This window comes from Hyla sarda, chromosome 2 (genome assembly GCF_029499605.1).
Source record: "Hyla sarda isolate aHylSar1 chromosome 2, aHylSar1.hap1, whole genome shotgun sequence".
Lineage (NCBI taxonomy): Eukaryota > Metazoa > Chordata > Amphibia > Anura > Hylidae > Hyla > Hyla sarda.
The window spans coordinates 26,681,018-26,706,704 of NC_079190.1; the positions used below are offsets into that span (position 1 = coordinate 26,681,018).

Here is a 25,687-nt window from a genome sequence, read left to right on the forward strand (position 1 = left end):
CTGCCTCGTAGCTGGCAATCACATGCCAAAGAACGCAAAAATGTTTTAAATATTAGGGCTCAACACTGCCTGGTAGTTAAAGGGTTAATAATACTCTGCTTCATAGGGTGATATTTGTCTAGAGTTAGAAGTGGTGTGTAATTACTGTCTATTGTAGACCCAGAACAAAGATGTTTTTGTGATTCTTGTTTCTTAGGACAAGGAACATTTGTTTATTATTTCTTTTTCCCAATAAACCCGGTGAGGATCGGCGGCCAAATAAATGGTTGTCACCATAAACCAAATAAATTCAATCTATTTATGTATTGTAGCGAGCCTGGGGATTTGTAGAGGGTTGGAATTATACAATGCCCAGGAATGAGACCTCTGTAAGCCAGGATACTGTGAAACAACTTTAATTTTACGTGACTCCTGATGCAGTTCTGTACAGTACAGACACTTGGAATGAAGCGTAGAGAAGTACAGCTGGATGACACAACTTTCTACTCGGGAGAAGCAGAATCTAGTCCCTGTCTTTCATACGACTTCACAGACTAAGCGTTTAGTCAAAATATGACTTTGGTGCTTTGTCGCGTGAACGTGAATATGTCTAATGCAGATGCGTTAACTCTCTGAGGCTCAAGCTTTATGTCCTACTGATTTGAGCTAACTAAACGTGTATCTCTTGGGGGTTGGGGGGGGGGGGGGGGGGGGAGGTGAACCGTGGCAGAACTCCACTAAACTTACCTCTGTGGCAAACTGCGACACAACACGCTGAAGTTTATACTGGTCAAGTTCCCATGAATTATCAGGGGGCACCATGCCTGGTCTATATAACTTTAATGCAGCCATGCATGCTCCTATATACTGTAATAGTTTTGCACCTTGTATTGCTTGTCACTGTGCATGTGAATGCTTCTCCTGAAGAGGCTGCAAGCTGTCTGGATCTCACAAGTTCTCCTTACACTGTTGAAAGCTGGATTATACACTCAGGGCCGGCCTTAGGTGTTCAGGCGCCCTGTGCGAGCTAACCTTGTGGCGCCCCCCCCCCCCCATAAACGTACACAAAGAGGAAAAAAATCTTTGTGACAAATATTTTTTTTATTTACATTTAATCAGTCCCCTGCCCCCCCTTAATCAGATGCAGTATAGTTCCCCCACATTAGGTTGGCAGTATAGCTCTCCACATTAGGATGGCAGTAGAGATGTCGTGAATTGTTCGCCGGCGAACAGTTCCCGGCGAACTTAGCATGTTTGCATCACCGGGCGAACATATGTGAAGTTCGATTCGCCCCCTATACTTTAACATTGCGGTAAACTTTGACCCTGTGAGTCAGAGTCAGCAGACACATTACAGCCAATCAGCAGCAGGCCCTCCCTTCCAGACCCTCCTACCTCCTGCACGGACGCCATTTTACCTTCATACGGCATGCTGCAGTCTTAGAAAGTGGAGGGTCAGAGAAGCTGCTCCTGCTGTATAGGGAAAGCGATAGCTAGGTTGCTGCTAGGTGGTGTATTCAGGGTCCACTTTACTCCTAAAGCACTAGTCTAACATCTGCTTTAAGGACAGTACCCAAAAAAGCCCTTTTTAGGGCTCAAATATCAGTCCGTGTGTCTTGCAACAGCTGGAGGCACCCTGGTTGGGAGGGAACCGCTGGATAAAAGGGGTACTCCGGTGTAAAACTTTAATTTCCTTCAAGAAACTAACTACAGTATTAAAAGGGCTATAAGTTCAGTCTGTGTGTCTTGCAACAGCTGGAGGCACCCTGGTTGGGGACCTCTGCTTAAAAGGGGAACTCCGCTGGCAACCTTTTTTGCCCATTGTCACACTAGTGCAAATCACATTTGGTGTGACAGTTGTTCAAATAAAAATAAAAAAGTACCTTTTTTGGCTGTGAAAAAACCCCAATGCTGCCTAAAGGGGGGCTCTAACTATGTGCTGCTTAATATGGGGGAATCTATGTGCTGCGTAAAGGGGATCTAAATATGTGCTGCCTAAAGGGGGCTCTATGTGCTGCCTAAAGGGGGGCTCTAACTATGTGCTGCCTAACATGGGGGAATCTGTGATGCCTAAAGGGGGATCTAACTATATGCTGCCTAAAGGGGATCTAAATATGTGCTGCCTAAAGGGGGCTCTATGTGCTGCCTAAAGGGGGGCTCTAACTATGTGCTGCCTAACATGGAGGAATCTGTGCTGCCTAAAGGGGGCTCTATGTGCTGCCTAAAGGGGGCTAAAGCACGTTATTCCAAAGAATTTAGGAATAATGGGTAATTTATGCCCTCTATGGATTAAAACCATGTAATTTTCCATGGGAGTTTTGCCATGGATCCCCCTCCAGCACGCCACAGTCCAGGTATTAGTCCCCTTGAAACAACTTTTAAATCACTATTGTGGCCAGAAAGAGTCCCTGTGAGTTTTAAAATTCGCCTGCCCAATGAAGTCAATGGCGGTTCGACGGTTCGCGAACATTTGCGTAAGTTCGCGTTCGCCGTTTGCAAACCGAAAATTTTATGTTTGCGACATCACTAGTTGGCAGTATAGTTCCCCCACATTAGGTGCAGTATAGTTCCCCACATTAGGTGCAGTATAGTTCCCCACATTAGGTGCAGTATAGTTCCCCCACATTAGGTTGGCAGTATAGTTCCCCCACATTAGGTGCAGTATAGTTCCCCACATTAGGTGCAGTATAGTTCCCCACATTAGGTGCAGTATAGTTCCCCCACATTAGGTGCAGTATAGTTCCCCACATTAGGTGCAGTATAGTTCCCCACATTAGGTGCAGTATAGTTCCCCCACATTAGGTTGGCAGTATAGTTCCCCCACATTAGGTGCAGTATAGTTCCCCACATTGGGTGCAGTATAGTTCCCCCCCCCCCCTCCCCCATTAGGTGCAGTATAGTTCCCCCACACTAGGTTTGCAGTATAGTTTCCCTCCATTAGGTAGAACAGGGCGCCATAGCAACAGGGGCGCCGGGCGGCGGACACAGCTCGCACTAGGTATATGTAATTTGTATTGCTCGCACACCCCTAAGGCCGGCCCTGTATACACTCGACTGAGTGAGCACAGGAGAGAGAAAACCACATCCCCCTTCAGAATGTCTGTCCCTTTCTTCGTTGTCAGGACCAAAGAGTGCTAGATACCAGGGTTAGTTATCAAAATTTCAAAAGTCAGAGACCCCTACTGGCCATGTTTTTAAACTTTCATTTCACATCTTTAACCATAACCTTTTTAAATGACATATATTAGGAAAATGCTTAGTTTTTAAGGAAGTATTACATTGAAAAAAGTTGTTTCTAACGACCGTAACTATTTAACCCCTTAATGACACAGGATGTAAATTTACGTCCTGTTGTAGTGGTACTTAACACACCAGCACGTACATTTACGTCATGTACATGACCGCGAGCATTGGAGCAATGCTCGGGTCATGCGGGCAGTTCCAAGGACCTGCCGGTTATGGCCGACATCCGCGATCACGCTGAGGTGTGCCATAAACCCCTCAGATGCGATGATCAATACAGATCACGCCATCTGCGGGAGTGCGGTCAGAAAAATGCATGATCGGATCACCCGCAGTGCTGCCACGGCAATCCGATCATCTGTAATGGCGGATGGAGGTCCCCTCACCTGCCTCAGTCTGTCTCCCTGCGTCTTCTGCTCTGGTCTGAGATCAAGCAGACCAGAGTAGAAAATAGCCGATAACACTGATCAGTGCTATGTCCTATGCATAGCACTGAATAGTATTAGCAATCAAATGATTGCTATAAATAGTCCCCTATGAGGACTATTAAAGTTTAAAAATAAAAGTAAAAAAAGTGAAAAATCCCCTCCCCCAATAAAATAGTAAATAGTCCCTTTTCCCCCATTTTACCCCCTAAAAGTGTTTTAAAAAAATACAAATAACATTTTTTATAAACACATTTGGTATTGCTGTGTGCGTAAATATCCAAACTATTAAAATATAATGTTAATTATCCTGTTTGGAGAACGGAAAAAAATCAAAATTTCTGCTTTTTTAAAACATTTTATTCCCCCAAAAATTGATTAAAAAAATTGATTAAAAGTTTAACATATGCAAATGTGGTATCAAAAAAAAAGGTACAGGTCACGGCGCAAAAAATTTGCTCTCATATCGTCGCTTATACGGAAAAATGAAAAAGTTATAGGTCCGCAAACAGAGGGATATAAAACGCACTAATTTGGTTAAAAAGTTTGTGATTTTTTTATTTTTATTTTTTTTCAAGCGGTACAATAATAGAAAAGTATGTAATCATGGGTATCATTTTAATCATATTGACCCACAAAATAAACATGTAATTTTTACCATAAATTGTACAGCATGAAGACGAAACCTTCCAAAATTAGAAAAATTGCGGTTTTCTTATCAATTTCCCCACAAAAATAGTATTTTTTTTTGTTGTGCCATACATTTTCTGGTAAAATGAGTGATGTCATTACAAAGGCCAACAGGTCAAGCAAAGAACATATATTTCCATCCACAGGCATACTAGTCTGTGGATGGAAATATAAGAGATTTATGATTTTTAGAAGGCGCGGAGGAAAAAACGTAAAAATAAAACTATCTGAGTCCTTAAGGCCCAAATGGGCTGAGTCCTTAAAGGGGTACTCCGCCCCTAGACATCTTATCCCCTATCCAAAGGAAATCCAGGTGCATCATATAAGCTGGTGTGGTGCCATTTGCTTTTCTTATTCTAGGTGACACTTTTCATGGCCTGTCGTGCTTGTCCCATAAACGTGCCTTCTTTATTTTGCTTACAGCAATTTTACTCGGGTCCCTCATTTGGCCGGGACAGAAGAGAATTTTCTTTTTGCTAAACAAATCCAAACTCAATGGAAGGAATATGGACTGGACAATGTAGAACTAGCTCACTATGACATTCTGCTGTCATACCCCAATGAATCGAATCCCAACTACATCTCTATCGTAGATGAGCAAGGACGAGAGGTAATCCGAAGAATACACAATTTTTAAGCAAAAAAAAAAAAATGTCTTTTTAATGTCTTTATATATTTTCAACTCTAACATTTTAAAATACAATCCAGCGTGCTGGCGTACTAGGCACAACATCGTCTAGTGCAGTGTTTCCCAACCCAGTCCTCAAGGCACACCAACATTCCGGGTTTTTTCAGTTACTCCATTGGAATAGAACAGGAAAAAATTAAAATCCTGGACTGTTGGTGTGCCTTGAGGACTGGGTTGGGAAAGACTGGTCTAGTGGTGCTTAAAGGGGTACTCTGCCCCTAGATATCTTTGCCCCTATTGACAGGATGTCTGATCGCAGAGGTCACGCTGCTGGGGCTCCCCATGATCTCCCTGCTGCACCCGGCGTTCTTTTAGAGCATCGGGTGCATTGCCAGAGGCTTGTGACATCACAGCCATGCCCCCATGCCCCCTCAACGAAGTTCGCTCCGTGCAGCAGATATTTGGGGTGCTGTAGCCAATATTGCGGGGGGTCCCCAGTGGCGGGACCCGGACATCTTATCCTGTCCCCGCCACTGTTCACAGTGGCGGGGGACAGGATAAGATGTCTAGGGGCAGAGGATACCTTTGGGGCATAGACTTCCACTCTAGGTATGAAACTGTTCTGAGCTTTTTAGGGGCCCATTCACATGGATGTATTTACGAGCGGAATCCAGTATAATCTCGCTTGGAAATTCTGTTGTAGCAGAGTCCCATTGTTTTTAATGGGATTTTGATGCACTGGGCACAGAGCAGATTTTCTACCACGTCAATTCAAATTTTGTACCATGCAGAAAGAATAACCTGTTCATTCTTACAGTGGAATACTTTTAGAAATGCATTACTGTCTATGGGCTCAGCATACTTCCGAGAAGTCCTAGAGCCAGCTTGAGAATGGGCTATGTGAATAGGCCCTAAGAGGCCTAGTTGGTGGCTGATTTCCTGGAAGTCATCATACAGCACCCAGGTCCTTCTGTTATCCCCTACAGAAGCTCTAAAGTAGAGTTGTCATGTACTAATAGGAAGTATGGTCTCATTGCACCGCGAACAGCCAGACATAGTGTCGGAGGTCGATGTCTTTGCGGACCTGGGTCATTGTAGGTCCAAGAAGATGATGATTTTTCTAAGGATGTTAGAGGCAGCTGGTTGGGTATGCGTGTTTGTTGCTTGGAGGTGTTGACAAGTTTTGGCCAAGGTGTATTCATATCTATAGGGTTAGGGCCATGAACTAACTCACCCAAGCTAAGTCTGGCTATAACTTTGCCTTTTAAAACATGCCTCCACCCCTTCCATAATGACCCTCTTCAATCATATTGCACAATCTTGCGAAAATGAAAAATTAGGTTGTTTACACCAGCATTTTAGTGTAAAAAAAAAAAAAATCTTTATTTTTTTACTTTTACGACCCACTGTTGCAAATACCTGTGAGGTGTAAATGCTCACTGTACCCCATGTTACGTTCCTTGAGGTGTGTAGTTTCCAAAATGGTGAATCAAACAACATGGCTCCGACATCCACTTCAAGCAAATCCTCTCTGCACAAGCCTGGTGTCGCACCTTCCCTTTCGAGCCTTGCCGTACACCCGCAGAGCACTTTACATCCATGTGGCGGAGCCACGGGGGTGCGATGTAAGGTGTAGGGGCAGGTGTTGTTAACCCCTTCGTGTTTGTGACGCCAGGGCGTGGTTTTAACCGAGAACCACCCGAACGGTAGCACCGCTAGTCCTAGTTAGGCAGGGCAAATAATAGTCCAAGGCCAGGTCAGGGTTAACGGTAGCTTTACTGAGTTAGACAGATGGTAACAGTCTTTACAGCTAGGCCAAGATCCCAGAGAAGTGACCAGTAACACAGGGGACCTCGCAGCTTGCTGGGACTTGCAGTGACACTGACAGACTTTAGGGCAGCCACACTGACTATAATAGACTTGACTTGAAAGCAGACAGAGATGACTTGACTTACTAACTTGTGGCTGTAATTTAGGGTTGAGGCCTCCAGATGTGCTGGACACTGACCCTGAGATGTCTGGACTGGACTTGACCTCAGAGAGAGGTGGAAGATAGAGATTGTAGTACCTCCCCCTCTTATAAAGTGGGGCTGAGCAAGGAGCCCATAGGCTAGCTGCGGGTCACCTGGTGCTCTCTGGGTAACAAAACATGTGACTTTAACATGTGACCATTATCAAAAGGTCCTTTACACTTTATGTACAACCTATACACTTTATGGGGGAACACTGCAGGTGAGCCCTGAGGATGTACTCAACCTGATAGGACTGTAGAATAATATTCTGTACTGGGACATCACATCCACATATGGGGTATTTCCATAGAAATTGGGTTACGCATTTTATGGGGCTTTTATTCCTTTTACCCCTTGTGAAAATAAAAAATTATGGGTTACGCCAGCATTTTAGTGTAAATATATTGGAATTTTTTAAGGGTCACTGTTTCAAAATTGTGGAGATTTTGACTTTTCTCCGCCAAGTCAACAAACTTTCTGAACAGGATTTTGCATACTTTGAGGGGTGCAGTTTTCAGAATGGGGTAATTTATTGGGGATTTCTAACCTAAAGGCCCCTCAAATCCACTTCTAAACTGAACTGGTCCTTAAGAAAATTTACATTTTGAAATGTTTGTAAAACTGTTGATGCCAACATAAAGTTGTAGATGTAAATCAATATGTAATTTATTTGGCATGTCCATTTTCATTACAAGTAGAGAATTTTAAATTTAGACAAATGTAAATGTTTCAAAATTGTCATGAAATTTAGCAATTTTTCACAAAGAAACACTACAAGTATTGTTGAAAACTTACTGTATATTACTCTATGATATTGGTATGTCACAAAAAACAGTCTCCAAATTAGTGCAATAGGTAAAAGCGTTTTATTTATTTATTTTTTTTTTTAATGAACTGGTGCCAGAAAGTTAAACAGATTTGTAAATTACTTCTATTAAAAAATCTTAATCCTTCCAGTACTTTTTAGGGGCTGTATACTAAAGAGAAATCCAAAAAAGAAATGAATTTCCTGTGATGTTCTGACCACAGTGCTCTCTGCTGACCTCTGCTGTCCATTTTAGGAACTGTCCAGAGCAGCATTTGTTTGCTATGGGGATTTTCTCCTGTTCTGGACAGTTCCTAAAATGGACAGCAGAGGTCAGCAGAGAGCACTGTGGTCGTGACATCACAGGAAATGCATTTCTTTTTTTGATTTCTCTTTAGTATACAGCCCCTAAAAAGTACTGGAAGGATTAAGATTTTTTAATAGAAGTAATGTACAAATCTGTTTAACTTTTTGGCACCAGTTGATTAAAAAAAAAATAAAATTAAAAATAATCCACGGGAGTACCCCTTTTAATGCATAAAGTGACACAGGTCAGATTTGAAAAATGTGTCTGTGTGCCTAAAACAATAAAGCTTCTATATGTTACTCACTAGGTCACTGAGGTGCTTTACATGTCTTTTTTATGTGTCTAGCTTCTGTATTTGGCTCACAAATCCCTCTGTTCTGCTGCTCACTCATTCTGACATCCACTGCTCAGGAAGGGGCATGTCCAAGGCAAGCACTGATCCCGCCCTCACTCACCAAGCATTCACTTCCTCCAAAAAGTAAAGATTTCTCTGACAAATTAAGAGCTGACAGACCATTGTTCTTACACTGAAGAAGCCCCCCAGAGATGAGCATACATGGATTGTTATGTGGGCTGGATCCCCTGTTGCCAGTCAAATCAAAAGATTGATGACAGCAACAGCAGAGTAGAGGAAGGTTGAAGCGTCTTATTTCATGGGATTAAGATTTTTAAATAGAAGCATTAGGGATGTGATACCAGTTAACAAATCCATTGTGCATTCTTGAGGCATCGGGAGGTAAATAGTTAACCATTCTATGTTAATTTCTGCGACTGATGTCATTTTTTTTCCCTTGACCTTCTTTAAAGTGACTTTTACAATTAATCACAGAGGAGATAAAAGCAGCAGATACCTTCAGCCGTGGTGATGGATCGTGTCTGGCCAGGATCTCAAACGCTTCTGTCCCCCCTAAAAGATTCCATTAAATAAATGCAGACCTTGGCCTTGTCTCTTATTGAGATTCCTGTTAGAGATGGAAGACTAAGTATTATTATTGTAACCAGGTTGCATGTCAATTGCTTCTGTGCTCTAAAAAATGGAGTCGATTAATTTAAAGGGATAAACAGAAGAACAAGTTTTTGCCGAGAGTGGATGCAAACTAGCCCACCAGGGACACTAAAACCATGGAGACAGGGCATGTAGAGAGAAGGGGCCCAGACACATTGCCTATTGGGTGGTAAGAACCAGTGCAAGAGTGCTGTCTCCAAAGAAACTGCATTGTTAATAAGAGGCACTGAAATAGGCCAAAGTATTATGGATTGTGTGTGGGGAGGGGGATGGGTGGTAAACAAGAGGACCAAAACCAAACATAATCATGTAAGAAAAACTGTATAGCATCAGAATGACGCATGACATTAAAAACTCTCCATTGTGGGTTAAAACAATGAGAATTGTGAAGGTCCTGAGATCTTATGGGGCGACTACTGGGAATCGAGATGAAGGTAGACAGTACCACCTCTATGGCCACGATGAGGACAGCACACAGTAATGCATAAAAGTATAGCTAAACTGAAGAGAATCTACTGTGCTAAGTAGCTACCTGTAGAATAGTGAGAACAGCTCTGGGGTATTACAGGATATAACTCAGGATCAGTACAGGATAAGTAATGTAATGTATGTACACAGTGACCCCACCAGCAGAATAGTGATTACAGCTCTGGAGTATAATACAGGATATAACTCAGGATCAGTACAGGATAAGTAATGTAATGTATGTACACAGTGACCTCACCAGCAGAATAGTGAGTACAGCTCTGGAGTATAATACAGGATATAACTCAGGATCAGTACAGGATAAGTAATGTAATGTACGTACACAGTGACCTCACCAGCAGAATAGTGAGCACAGCTCTGGAGTATAATACAGGATATAACTCCGGATCAGTACAGGATAAGTAATGTAATGTATGTACACAGTGACCTCACCAGCAGAATAGCGAGTACAGCTCTGGAGTATAATACAGAATATAACTCAGGATCAGTACAGAATAAGTAATGTAATGTATGTACATAGTGACCTCACCAGCAGAATAGTGAGTACAGCTCTGGTGTATAATACAGGATATAACTCAGGATCAGTACAGGATAAGTAATGCAATGTATGTACACAGTGACCTCACCAGCAGAATAGTGAGTACAGCTCTGGAGTACAATACAGGATATAACTCAGGATCAGTACAGGATAAGTAATATAATGTATATACACAGTGGGGGAGATTTATCAAAACCTGTCCAGAGGAAAAGATGCCCAGTTGCCCATAGCAACCAATCAGATCACTTCTTTCATTATTAACAAGGCGTCTGCAAAATGAAAGAAGCGATCTGATTGGTTGCTATGGGCAACTGGGACACTTTTCCTTTGCACACGTTTTGATAAATCTCCCCCAGTGACCTCACCAGCAGAATAGTGAGTACAGCTCTGGAGTATAATACAGGATATAACTCAGGATCAGTTTAGGATAAGTAATGTAATGTATATACACAGTGACCTCACCAGCAGAATAGGGAGTACAGCTCTGGAGTATAATACAGGATATAACTCAGGATCAGTACAGGATATGTAATGTAATGTATGTACACAGTGACTCCACCAGCAGAATAGTGAGTACAGCTCTGGAGTATAATACAGGATATAACTCCGGATCAGTACAGGATAAGTAATGTAATGTATGTACACAGTGACCCCACCAGCAGAATAGTGAGTGCAGCTCTGGAGTATAATACAGGATATAACTCAGGATCAGTACAGGATATGTAATGTAATGTATGTACATAGTGACCCCACCAGCAGAATAGTGAGTACAGCTCTGGAGTATAATACAGGATATAACTCAGGATCAGTACAGATAAGTAATGTATGTACACAGTGACCCCACCAGTAGAATAGTGAGTACAGCTCTGGAGTATAATACAGGATATAACTCAAAAAAAAAATTTTTAAAAAAATCCTGGACTGGTTCATGGACGTCTGTTATCATGTACTGGGGGCATGGGATGCGGGACCAGCTCAGGGCCAAAAAATAAATAAAAACATTGTATATTCTGTTTTTCTGTTTGCGGCGTTTGCTGGTGGTTTGACACATATTTATTATTTTGGGTGGGGAAATGCAACCGGACCAGTTTTTAGTTATTATTGTTGTTATTATTATTACTGTAAGTATTATTATTATTGTAGAGTGTTTAGTAGTAGTTGTTATTATAGCGGTGTGTTTGGTGAGAATGAGGCTGGACCAGAAGATACTTGGTTGGACATTTTTGGACTAATATGGACTCATTTTTGTATATATTATACAGGTGTATGTTGTTTGTATTATTGTTATGGTGATGTTTGTTCTTTTTGTAATGTTTTATATTTTTTAATAAAAGATCTACAGGATATAACTCCAAGCAGGATCAGTACATGATAATCTTCCTCTGGATTCGCCAGGGTTAACTGACAATCAACATTTTTGGGGTTGCATCCAACATCTACAATATAGCATTATAGCACCTGAAATGAATAAATAGCCACCAAATAACATTTCTATGATGCATATTCATATGTAACATTTTCTACGTGGCTCTTATCTAGATATTCAACACGTCTTTATTTGAGCCCACGCCGCCGGGATATGAAAACGTTACAGATGTTGTCCCACCATTCAATGCATATTCAGCATCTGGGACACCAGAGGTAAGTAGACCCTTACGTTATATGATCACAAAGAAACAGTACCTTACATTAATATGTAGTAAAATCCTTGCATCTCATACACTTTACATACCAATTCCTGCATTATAGCCTCTTATATGGAGTTTACTTTTATATGACAAGTGGTAGCACATAGAATTACCTTGAAGCTCCATGGCCTTAAAGGGGTACTCCGCTTCTTAGCGTTTGGAACCAACTTATGAACGCTGGAGCTGGGAGCTCGTGACCTCATAGCCCTGCCCCCTCGTGACATCATGGCCCACCCTCTCAATGCAGGTCTATGGGAGGGGGCGTGACGGCCGTCACGCCCCCTCCCATAGACTTGCATTGAGGGGACAGGGAGTGACGTCATGAGGGGCGGGGCTATGACGTCATGAGCTCCCAGTGCCGATTCCAGTGTTCAGAACAGTTTGTTTCTCTAGGCACTAGGGTTCAGGTGTGACTGCTTTGCACCCCTGTATCCATGGCACATAGGAAAGTCCTGTTGTGGCTGAAGTATGGTGTCCGGTGATAGCAGGACAGTACTGAAATACGGGACATTGTTGCTAAGTACTTCTGAATGATGCACTGCGAGTTCACTGGCACAGAACAATGCATTGCTTTAATAGCATACACTGTGGTATTCCAGGTGTGTAAGAGGTAAAAAGCTGCAACTGCTTTGTATCAGATGACTGATGCTTTGGTCACATGGCATACTTCCCAGTTAGTTTCTATGCAGAAACTTCTAGAAGGCTGTGGCAAGAGTCCCTAGACCCAAACCAGTTAGTCTAGATCAGGTTTTTGCCAGAGTAACATCTTATTTAGCTCTGCTACTGCTCCAATTTTAAGTTCCATCACCTGAAACCAGTCTAGGCCATGGTGTAGAGTGATCATGACACTGTACAGAGTTTGGAGGATTTCGCCTAAAAGGTTGTCTCCAGTCCAGGCTGTGAGGGGAAACTTCTCAAGTTTCCAGCTCCAAGAAGAAGTATTGTTTAGCCAGAGGACAAGAACGCTGAACAAGGGTCCCTCTGCATACACTGACCTTGAGAATGGGACATGACATCGAGATTGGTAAATTCTGACAATTTGACCCTCAAACCATAAACTGTTGTGCATCCCTGGTTGAAAGCGGATCTCAAGAAATGGACACATACAAAATAATTGACCACACAGGGTGTTATTACAAGGATGTGACTCTGTTACTGTATCTTAAACTCACCCCTAATTTCTTCCTTACGTTGCAGGGAGATCTCATTTATGTGAACTATGGGCGGACAGAAGACTTTTTCTATCTCGAGCGGGAGTTGAATATTAGTGTTCAGGGGAAGATTGCAATTGCAAGATACGGAAAAATCTTTCGAGGCAACAAGGTAAGTTTGTATATAGTATTTCCTGCTTTTGCACATGATTCCTGGCATTTCCATATGGCCAATACATTACCAGCAGTTGTATATTGTTGGTAATACTAAGCTGTTGCTAGCATATGGGTAGATAGCAGAGGAGAGAAAGTGTTTGCCATTATATACTGGTCTATATTATCTAAACTAGTATATAAATACAACAGAACAGCTGAAATCACACTGTCCACTCAGGATTGACAATCAATTTCACATGCTGTTGTGCAAATGGAACAGACAACAGGTGGAAATTATAGGCAATTAGCAAGACACCTCCAATAAAGGAGGGGTTCTGCAGGTGGTGACCACAGACCACTTCTCAGTTCCTATGCTTCCTGGCTGATGTTTTGGTCACTTTTTAATGCTGGCGGTGCTTTCACTCTAGTGGTAGCATGAGATGGAGTCTACAACCCACACAAGCGGCTCAGGTAGTGCAGCTCATCCAGGATGGAACATCAATGCGAGCTGTGGCAAGAAGATTTGCTGTGTCTGTCAGCATAGTGTCCAGAGCATGGAGGCGCTACCAGGAGACAGGCCAGTACATCAGGAGACATGGAGGAGGCCGTAGGAGGGCAACAACCCAGCAGCAGGACCGCTACCTCCACCTTTGTGCATGGAGGAGCAGGAGGAGCATGACCAGAGCCCTGCAAAATGACCTCCAGCAGGCCACAAATGTGCATGTGTCCACTCAAACGGTTAGAAACAGACTCCATGAGGGTGGTATGAGGGCCCAATGTCCACAGGTGGGGGTTGTGCTTACAGCCCAACACCGTGCAGGACGTTTGGCATTTGCCAGAGAACACCAAGATTGGCAAATTCGCCACTGGCACCCTGTGCTCTTCACAGATGAAAGCAGGTTCACACGGCGCACATGTGACAGTCTGGAGACGCTGTGGATAACGTTCTGCTGCCTGCAACATCCTCCAGCATGACTGGTTTGGCAGTGGGCCAGTAATTTCTTTGGGGGCTGCACAGCACTCCATGTGCTTGCCAGAGGTAGCCTGACTGCCATTAGGTACCGAGATGAGATCCTCAGACCCCTTGTGAGACCATATGCTGGTGGGGTGGGCCCTTGGGTTCCTCCTAAGGCAAGACGATGCTAGACCACAGACTGTCCAGGAGTCCGCCACCTCATCAGGAGAATGCCCCAGCCTTGTAGGGAGGTCATACGGGCACGTGGAGGTCACACACACTACTGAGCCTCATTTTGACTTGTTTTAAGGACATTACATAAAGTTGGATCAGCCTGTAGTGTGGTTTTCCACTTTGATTTTGAGTGTGACTCCATATCCAGACCTCCATGGGTTGATAAATTTGATTTCCATTGATAATGTTTGTGTGATTTTGTTGTCAGCACATTCAACTATGTAAAGACGAAAGTATTTCTTATGATTTTGTTCATTCATTCAGATTTAGAATGTGTTCTTATCTTAGTGTTCACTTTTTTTTTTTTTGAGCACAGCCACAAGACACGTTTTTTTCTTCATTCAGCTGGTAGACAGGTTGCAGGATAAATAAAAAAATATATAAAACACAGGAACAAACTAAATCCTAGTCCTCCCAGTCACTGACTACACAACCCAGCATGCCCTGGCTATCAACTGGTAAGCTAGTCTCCACCAACACAAGTTTCCTGCAACCTTTTACTCACTGTTCTTGCTGTGTGTGCTAAGACTCCTTGTCTGTCCACTTCACTGTTGGGTCACTCACAGCTCCTGGCTGTGTGCTCTTCACAAGGACCCCTGCATCCCCCGCACAAACTGTAACATGCTTATAAGTGAATCCTTGTTGATGTCTGCTCTCATTCCTCAAGGTCCACAATGCAGAAAAAGCAGGAGCCAAGGGAATTATCCTGTATTCTGATCCGGCTGATTACTGTGCTCCGGGTGTTGACCCCTATCCAGATGGTTGGAACCTGCCAGGTGGTGGTGCCCAACGTGGTAATGTCCTGAATCTAAATGGAGCCGGGGACCCTCTAACACCAGGTTATCCTGCAAAAGGTACATTGTTAAAAGTTTAGGGAATGTTCTTCCAAGTCTTTATGCATTGGATGTGTGGTGGCAGGGTGTGTGGTGCAGGGCAGATGTTGTTAACCTAGGGGCAGATGGCATTAACCCCCTGTATTCGTGACACCAGGGTGTGCTTTAGCCTATAACCACCCGAAGGTATACCGCTGGATCCTGGGATAGGCACTGGGGCAATAAAGACTCAGATGCCAAGTTTTACTGAGGGTAGACAGATGGTAAAGTCTATACAGTTCAGCTAGGGCCCAAGGAGGTGACCAGTGATGCAGAGACCTTAAGGGCTTGCTGGGACTTGTAGTAGGACTGGACAATTGAATGTAGACAAAGCTGACTTGACAGATGACAGGGACTGACTTGACTCATAAAGCTGTGACTTTATCTTACTTGACTTGATGGCGGCTGCAGGTCTGGACTCTGAGGTCTCCAACACTCTGGACACACACACTAGACAAGACTGCACTGGACCTCAGCTTAGCAGAACAGCAGAGCTCAAAGAGAGAGAAGCTCCACCCAGAGCTTATATGGGGGAGACTAGCAGGGAGCCCATAGGTCACTCTTGGGATCACCTGGTCACTGGTACCTCCTGGGTAACAATCACATGACATATCACATGGTATAACTCTTAAAGCAACCTTACATTTTATAACACTTAACATGGTAAAACATATTTACAATTGGGAAACAACTGCAGGGGACCTTGGGGACACTGAAGGAGGCTGCCTGAAAGGACAGCAGGAGCATGGGGTAATACCTCCCGTACTGGGCCACCACAGATAAATCCATTGGGCCATTGGAGGTCCCCAGCCATGAAGTGACCTGACAGAGAACATGTAATATACAGCAAATCAGTCCTCTTTTAATACCCCCTGGCCTATTAGTGCTCCCAAGATTGTCCTAGTAAGACTTTTGAAGAATGAGTCTCTGAGAACAGCTCTTAGAGACAATAGTTGTTGTGATGTGTAGAGATAAACATGTGTGTTTGTGTATGTGTGTGTGTGTATGTATGTTTATATAATATATATATATATATATATATATATAGTGGCCCAGTACAGGAGTTGCACCCCTGTACTATTGCTGCCCTGTCAGGTGGACGCTATTTCAGTGACCTCTGCGCCCCCACCCACCCCTTTAACCTATGTTCCCTAAATAATTAATAATCCCCTATGTTATCTAATGTACTCTGTATATTATGTGCCTTTAAATACTGTTGTCATGTGTTGTAACAAAGGAAGGTACCAGTGACCATGTGACCTATAGAGTGACCTATGTGACCCCCCCCCCCCCCAGAGTCTCCCCCATAAACAACCCTGGGAGGAGCTAGTTCAGTCTCTTGTGTAGTTCCCTACTGAGTGCAGCAAGGTCAAGTCCTGAGAGAGAGTGTCTGGTGTCCTGATGAGACCTAAAGCCTACCACGCAGCCACGCTTCCACAAATCTTCTACCCCACAGGTGAACGTCAAAACCTGGTAAGCTACTGTGGTAGCCCTTGGGGGGTGTATGATAGGGATGGTATGATGTTGATAGATGAGGGGTTAATATTAACCCTGTCACTCGTGACGCCAGGGTGAGGGCTGGTATGCTGAATCTATGTTCCGGCCTATCGCCGCCCTTCCCAGAAGCAATAGGTGCAATGAAATGACTGAAGGTCCACAAACAGATTTAACTTGAATTTGAATAACTTTACTGCAGTGCTTGCAATATTCAATGCGTAGTAACAGTCTCATATAACAGTTCTTAGGTTGCTTAGCGACTGGCAGGAGTTGCGGACCTTGCATTAAACTTGTAGTCTCTGAATTTAGGGAGCGATGTGCAGATCCGTCCGGATTTAGGGGAAATATTGGGTCCGGTGATACTGCAGAGTGCTTAGGGGATGACACACTCTATAATGTAGACCATTCAGCTGTTGCTGCAAGGCTCAGGGCTAACAAACTGCGATTACTGCAATATAGGTCTTCTCTCATCAAGAGCCAGGAGAAAGAGAGCGAGAAGATTGCCGCCGCTCCCTTATATGGGCAGGGGGCGTGGTGATTCTGATTGGTCCGAACGTCTGCCATTCACCAGTACATGGTGTGATGGGAATACAGACGTAAGAGGGCCTCCAAAGGTCCTTAAGCTAAAACCATAGAGTTCACCTTGTCACATGACCCGCAGGTCCTGCAACGCTAATAGAAACAGGTAATTAACCATTTATATACAGAAATAATACTATATACATTATTCTATGGACAAATTAGAAATCTATATACTACAATAGATGCGACTAGGGGCGGACTGACTAAGTCCTAGGGACTCTGGCTACGGGGACCCATAGATAAATAAGTACCGTATTAAATGCAGTACTGGGTCACCACACTACATACAAGGTGAAGTCTGTGAAATCAGTTTAGTCAAGTCAGTGTGGACCTTCAGCAAATTGTCCAAATCCACTTTAAGTCCCCAGCGAGCCCTAAAGTCTCTGAAGTCACTGGTCACCTCCTTGGGCCTAACTGAGCTGTCAAGACTATTACATCTGTCTACCTCAGTAAAGCTGCCGTTGTTCTGTAACTTGGGGTCAGAGTCATTATTTGCCCTAGCCCGGGATCCAGCAGTATACCTTTGGGTGGTAAAGAGGTTAAACCACGCCCTGGTGTCACGAAAAAAATGGGTTAATGCCATCTGCCCCTAGGGTAACAACATCTGCCCTCATCACACCCTCATTTGCAGAAGTTGTTCCAGTTAAATCTTTAAGGGTATTCTTAAGGGATATGTTAAGTTTTGGTCAGTCAGGATCCCAGTGCTGAGGCCACCGATCAAGAGAGTGAACCTGGAGAAGCGGGTGGCATTGCAGTTCACTCCCTGCCTCATAGCGATGTTCATCTCGCTGCCCCAATTTAAGTCTATGGGGCAGCAAGACAAAGATCGCAGGGAGCCAGGAAGCAGCGCGCTTATCCCCACTTGTTCTCCTGATCGTGGGGGTCTCAGTACTGATGTCCCTGTGACATGTCAAAAGTTTTTCTATATAACAGCGACATTTAACTTCTCTATCCAGGAGTATTTCTTGACAACATGTGGCCCATTAAGTATAGTGGGGTCCATATAATGTGTCATCTTCTCCACAATGACTTCTCAGATGCTCCTTCTGGCAATAGAAGCTAAATTCAGGGCTAGAAGTCCAGTCTTCAATGCAATCTCCCACCCAATCCCACATCTGTACGGTTATAGGGTATCATGGGCTTTCTCCCAATAGAATATGAAATAATGATGCTTTTGTTTTGACAGAATATACCTACAGATCGGATATAAAAGACGGTGTAGGACTTCCTAAAATCCCAGTCCATCCTATTGGCTATAATGATGCTGTGGCCTTACTACGGTGAGTAAAGCTGGCTATACACCTTAGCTGTTAGCTAAACACTCATTTGGTTGACAGGTATCTAGCCCAACTTTCTTATAGAATAATACACCCAGCTCATGTGTGTATTCTGAATGGAGAGAGGGAGGAGTAAGCTTCTGCCAGACTCCTCTGGGATCTGCTTATCTTCTCTGAAAACAAAAGGATCGGGCATGTTGAAGTCCAACTGATGATCCTTCTCTCCCCACAAAATCACCTCTGTTCGACTTGCACAAGACTACAATGTTCCATTTATTGATTTGGCTTAAGTCTTATCGAATTTTGGAAGTCTATGGTTGCATCGGCTCCAACTAAACACTTACCGATACTGAGAATCCTCTCGGACAGTGGAAAACAATCATGGCTAACAAAACAAACAAACAAATTGCACTATATACATATATATATATATATATATGTGTGTGTATATGTGTGTATGTATGTGTATATATATATGTGTCTCGCCCACCTGCAAGCACACCTGCGGCCCACCCTTAGCTTCGCCCTAGCGGCCATTGTACCTTCAGTTGATGCACATTGAATAGATGGGGCCCATGCAGAGTCCTGCTTCAGTGTTACTTGTAGTAGGCTAAAACTCTCAGAATGTCCATAAACGTATCTCAAGGTCTTTAGTCGGTGCAGGAGTTTAGGGTGCCCTGTTGTGGCACAGGTAAGAAGGGTTTTAGGCTTACCCTTACACAGGCTTTAAATCAAGTAGTCCAGCTTTAAGTTCCCTTTACTGCTCCCAAAGACACTGGATCTTACTCAACCTGTAAGCAGATTCTTCTGCTGCTGGCACTCTTTAAAGCAGGATCCATCACAGGCTGTCCCTCTGTGTTCTCTCTCTCTGCTTGTTCCACTGGAACCAAAAAATAATTCTAAGATGGCCATTAACACATGTTCACAAAACTCCTCCTTCCCCAACTTTAGTCACTGCTCAGTTCATTTGCTTGTGCAGTCCGCCATCTACTGGACACTCCATGTATTTTTAGGATAATACACAACAATAATCCTAGGGGGTTACATTGGATGCAGGTTGTAGTATGACTAATGTATATCTTATAATTTGTAGAAACATGGGAGGAGCTCCAGCCCCAAACAGCACCTGGAAAGGAAATCTGAACGTGTCTTATAACATCGGACCCGGCTACTCTGGAGACAGTGTGACCCAGTAAGTGACTAGTTATCTGTTGAGTTATACTGGAACTGGGTTAGGCTGGGTTCACACCTGTGGTTTTTGCATTCTCCACCTGTTTCCCATTTGTATGATCCATAAACTGATACAATTTATTTTAGTGGGTTAGTTTTTGGGTCAGTTTGAGTCTGTTCTGTCTGTCAATTTTTTTTTCTCTTATAAAATCGAAACAAAACAGACAAAAGTAAAATTAAAGGTGGGATTTTTTATTTTCCTGTACTACAGGGACTGTAAAGTAAGTGTAGTTCATAATATAGTGTCTGTACTGTAACAAGTCACGGCAGGTGGTGGATCCTCTGGGCCTATGTGGATGATGATGTGTGCTGTGCCAGGGAGTGGAGTCTAAGGTGCCGCTGGTTTTAACCAGTGCCCGCCGCAAACTGGGATGGTCTTGCTGTGGCAGGCGGCACCCAAGTGCCTACCCCTGGCACGACTCATCCACCCAGGTAGCTGGCACAGAAGGAGACTGGCAGGATGTGGCAAGATGGCAGTAGGTCAGGGCAGGTAACACAGGTATAGGGTAGGTAAGGAAGCAAGGAACAGGTATTCGGTAACAGAGACACAGGACTTTCACTATGTCAATAGGCAACCAAAGATCTGACAGGGAACCAAGGGAGGAGCTGATATTTAAGGACAGGGTGCACGTGTAGACACTTGATTAAATGGACACTGGCCCTTTAAGAGTGAGAACTCCGGCACGCGCTCGCCCTAGGAGGCGGGGGCACGCGTGCCGGGGCTGCAAAGACACGGAGAGGTGGAAGATGAGGGAGGTGAGTGACGGACTGGGATTCGCATGCGGGTGCGTCCCGCGATGGGAATCCCAGCCCCGCCGGCAGCGGGGACCTGAGCAAACAGCACTCACGGCCGGCGTGTCCAGCCGGAGCACAGGCATTACATGTACTTGTGTTTCATGGTGGTCTCGCAATTCTTATGTGATCTTTGCTCCGGATGTTTATCTTTAACAGGAAATAGAAGCAAAAGCCAGCGTGGATATCGCAAAGTGCAGAGTCCTGTTTATTGCAGTAAAAGTCAGAAGACACAAATGGTGAACATGAAATGACACGTTTCAGGCATTGCCACCCTTAGTCATACAACAAAGAGAGGGAGATTTTCCGGTTAAATAGAGGAAGTGACCTAGGGAAGATGGAAAAACCCCTGTCCCAGGTCACTTAACCCTTCACATACTAAAAGGTACCATAGTACACATAATACAAGAGAAATACATACGTGTCCTATTGCCATATATATTTGTCACATCATAATTGGTGCAGTATACTGACATATAGGCAAGAGGACATACAAAAGGAATGAACTGATTGAATGATCACATGTATATGTATGTATATGTGTATGTATATATATATAATATATATATATATATATATATATATATATATATATATATATATATATATATATATATATATATAATCTCAGAAAATAGTAGTAATATCTACACAAGAATCATGAGTTAACATGGATCCAAAAAAGAGGACAAAGAGAAAAATAATAACCTATTGATAGTAGAGTAATGTATCCTTTCTTTTATTAAGTCCCCTAGGGACCTGTTTTTCTAGGGTCATAATCCAAAATATCTCTGGTGCAAGTACTTTCTGACGATAATCACCACCTCTTTGTGAGAACATAAATCACTCTATCTCTTGTACTTATAAAGATGCCGTGTGGCCTGCATGACACTGTGCACAGTGCATGGATACAGCTGAGGTATTAGGTATTGAAATGTGGGATATCGGAGAGGATTTTCCGGAGTCTATTCTTGAGTGGAGTAGTAGTGCATCCTATGTATTGGAACTTGCAGTTGGTACAAGAGATCAGGTATATAACCTGTATTACAGTTTACATATTATTTAATATTGAATGATTTGCCTGTGGAATAAGATGTGAAACTGTTACTGAAGGATAGGGGATAAGATGTCTGATCACGGGGGTCCCACTACTGGGGGCCCCACAATCTCTCCTTCAGCACCTGGAGTCGTCACTGCACGGAGCTAAGATTGTTAGTGCGTGATGACTCACGATACAGGTGCCAGAGTATCGTGATGTCACGGCTCCGCCCCCTTAATACAAGTCTATGGGAGGGGGCATGGCAGCCACCACACCCCCTCCCATAGGCTTGCATTGAGGGGGCGGAGCGTGACGTCACTAGGGGGCGGAGGCATGATGTTGCGTTACTCCGGCCCCTGTATCGTGAGTCATCATTCACGGAGCAAACTTAGCCCACGTGTCTTAGCCATGTAGGATCATGTTTGGTAGCACTGGAGAAAAGACTAGGTGACAATAGTTGTCCCAGTGTTGGTGCTCGTCTGGCTATACATCTACAGCCCCCGGCTAAAACATCTGAAAATGCAGGGTCCGTAAGGATGAGTGGCATGAATTTATGTACTGTTTTACAAATCTCCCCAAATTGAACACTAGGGTAGAAAACATGGTAGGTCTGGGAGATGCCGGTTTGGATGTACGACCAGGAGGACCGATCTTAATCAGATGCCTTCTATCTTTATTGGATATGATTTTAGAAACACGTTTGAGCGTCCAATCAGGATAACCCCTGTTTATGCAATCGAACTCTAAGGTCATCCATTTCACGTGTAAAGTCCGAAAATTCGGAACAATTACAGTGCTGACGAATGGCCTCGCCCACAGGTAATTTTTTTTTTACCACGTGAAATGGATGACATGAAGTAGAGCGTAACGTGGAGTTGACCGCTGTTTCCTTTCTGTGGGTAGTAGATATGACCCTATTGTTAAGTACGTCACCTGTAAGGTTCAAATCAAGAAATGCAACAGTATTTTTGTGGAAAGTTAATGTAAAGTATAAATTATCCGGATTATTGTTAAGGTATGATGAAATATCCTGTGTCTTCTCTTCATTGGAATTCCACACGACAAGCAGGTCGTCTATATATCGACCGTAATATATATCGACCGTAATAAAGTATATGTTCTCTGAAAGGATTGTTCTCAGAAAACAAAAAACGCATCTCCCACTAACTCATATAGATATTGGCTAAAGATGGGGAGAATTTGACCCCCATGGCCGCCCCGGTGATCTGCAGGTAGTACACCCCATCAAACATATAAAAAATTGAGTTTTAACAGATAATCAATAACAAGTAGGATGTGCTCCTGCAGATCAGCGGGGTAGGGAGAATACGTACGGAGAAACCATTGTAATGCAATTAGGGCTTCTCTGTAATTCCACGCGACAAGAGAGAAGACACGTCGGCTGTTAACCAGGACATAGGATCTTGCCATACTACATTATCGAGACCATAGAGTAAATGTTTAGTGTCCTGAATGAAGCGTAGTATGGTGGGGATCAGGGGTTGTAAGAGGCTCAACCCAAGCAGACATGTTCTCATTTAGACCACCACTGTGCACAGTGTCATGCCGGCAGCACGTTAAGTACAAAGGATAGACTGAGTTACGCTCCCACACAGAGCTGGTCGATTTTCATCAGAAAGTACTTGCACCAGAGATATTTTGGATTATAACCCTAGACACACGGGCCCCTAGGGGACTTAATAAAAGACAGGAAACATTACCCTATCAATAGGTTGTTATTTTTTTTAAAAATTTTTTCCATATTAACTCTCATGATTCTTGTGTAGATATTACTACTATTATCCAATATATATACGTGATCATTCATTCAGTTACCTCCTTTTGCATGGCCTATATGTCAGTATACTGCACCAATTATGATGTGACAAATATATATGGCAATAGGACACGTATGTATTTCTCTTGTATTATGTGTACTATGGTACCTTTTTAGTATGTGAATGGTTAAGTGACCTGGGACAGGGGTTTTTCCATCTTCCCTAGGTCACTTCCTCTATTTAACCGGAGAATCTCACTCTCTTTGTTGTATGACTAAGGGCGGCAATGCCTGAAACGCGTCATTTCACGTTCACCATTTGTATCTTCTGACTTTTACTGCAATAAATGGGACTCTGCACTTTGCTATATCCACGCAGGCTTTTGCTTCTATTTCCATTGGATCTTTGGTGTTGCCATACACCTGCTGTGTATGGGACCCACCTGTGGTGAGCTAGCCTAACTATTCTACTAGTTTATCTTTAAAGGGGTATTCCAGGCCAAAACTTTTTTTTATATATCAACTGGCTCCGGAAAGGTAAACAGATTTGTAAATTACTTCTTTTAAAAAATCTTAATCCTTCTAATAGTTATTAGCTTCTGAAGTTGAGTTGTTGTTTTCTGTCTAACTGCTCTCTGATGACTCACGTCCCGGGAGCTGTGCAGTTCCTATGGGGATATTCTCCCATCATGCACAGCTCCCGGGACGTGACATCATCATTGAGCAGTTAGACAGAAAACTTCAGAAGCTAATAACTATTGGAAGGATTAAGATTTTTTAATATAAGTAATTTACAAATCTGTTTAACTTTCCGGAGCCAGTTGGTTTATAAAAAAAAGTTTTTGCCTGGAATACCATTTTAACAGCATACAAAATTAGGCTGTCTGAGTTCATCTGCTGAACCCGTCCGTCCTGTCTTTGTTTGCCCACGCTGCACATTTTTGCTATGAATAAATCTATGTGATTCATCAGATCCTGGGTGAGTGCCCTCTACTTTTTCATATCTTCTATGAAGTTTAGCATACAAAATGAGTGTTGCCTCAGATTTTCCAAGGTTGCAGTGCGGCCTGAGAAACGACATCACTAGTCAAGTGTTTAAAGGGAGCACGGCAGTGCTTCAAAAAGTGGGAGGGAGATTATTATTCACAGGGCTGCAGGGAATCGTAGCTTAGTTGTACTGCAATGGGGTGACTGATGTGTGGGAGGGAGAAAAGGGACCTCACACTTACAAACAAGGGTTGCTGGGACTTGTAGTTGGCGGAAGGAACTCCAGCAGTAGTTATCCAGTTCACAAAAAGAAAGCAGCAGCGTTATGGTGGACTCACAACACAGAAATTTAGCCTGAAGACAAGTACAGATCCTTCCTAAGCATGTCCAATACTGTCTGGCAGGTACATACTAAAATCACCTTATGGTGGAAAACCCCTTTGAACAACATTGACGTCTATGGTGAGGGATGTAAACAGAGGAGTGTTTGGTTTGTGTCAGTTCATCATATGTTTTATTTTTTAAGGATCCATTCATGTAGATCAGTGTTTCCCATCCAGTATGCTTAAAGTTGATGCAAAACTACAACTCCCAGCATGCCAGACCGTGGCTGTCCAGGAATGCTGGGAGTTGTAGTTTTTCACAGATGTAGATGAATGGATCTGTTGGAATTGTAAATATGTAATCAGAAAATTACCTTTTTTTAAAAATTTTTTTTTTTTTTTTTAATCAAGTCTTTATGTTAACCATACATATTTTTTAATAATTTTTGATAGGTTTTTTTTTTTTTTTTTTCAAATTTTCCATTTTACAATCTATATTTTAAAATAAACCTGAAATCTTGCAGTTTCCATTCAGGCCACTAGGCCTAAAACTAAGCGAAGACTTCCTGTTCTGTACAGATCTGTCTTATCATCACAGACAGGATTACAGTGAAAGGTGACAGCTCCTGTCTGTTGTTACCTGTGTCCATGGGGCCTGCTGTAAAGCATATCACTAAACGCTGTTAAAAACAACTTAGTCAGGATGCCTGCCCCCATAATAATGTACAAAAAATTTTACATAAAAAAAATTCAAATAAAATTACGTAAGGCCATATTGCCTTGTTCGATGGATATTCGCCCTTATCTGTGCACTGTTCACTTATCGGTGGGGGCAGGGGAGTAACAAGTGTTTTCTGTGCTACAAAACATTTTTTGTTGTTTTTTGTGTTTTCCAGAAAGGTCAGAATGCACATCCATTCCTACAGCGAGATAAGAAGGGTATACAATGTTATAGGAACCATCAAAGGCGCGGTGGAGCCAGGTGACCGTAGAATATTGTGATGAATG

General features: G+C 43.1%; 1 protein-coding gene across 1 annotated transcript in view; it reads left to right on the forward strand.

Moving 5' to 3' along the window:
* LOC130358318 (putative N-acetylated-alpha-linked acidic dipeptidase) overlaps positions 1 to 25,687 on the forward strand; it is a 63,710-nt gene that overhangs the window by 10,939 nt on the left and 27,084 nt on the right. The window contains exons 3-9 of the mRNA XM_056561407.1: positions 4,761 to 4,947; positions 11,659 to 11,760; positions 13,005 to 13,130; positions 14,971 to 15,157; positions 18,441 to 18,534; positions 19,625 to 19,723; positions 25,576 to 25,661. Of these exons, the coding sequence (XP_056417382.1) occupies positions 4,761 to 4,947; positions 11,659 to 11,760; positions 13,005 to 13,130; positions 14,971 to 15,157; positions 18,441 to 18,534; positions 19,625 to 19,723; positions 25,576 to 25,661 (881 nt within the window). The remainder of the gene's footprint in view (positions 1 to 4,760; positions 4,948 to 11,658; positions 11,761 to 13,004; positions 13,131 to 14,970; positions 15,158 to 18,440; positions 18,535 to 19,624; positions 19,724 to 25,575; positions 25,662 to 25,687) is intronic.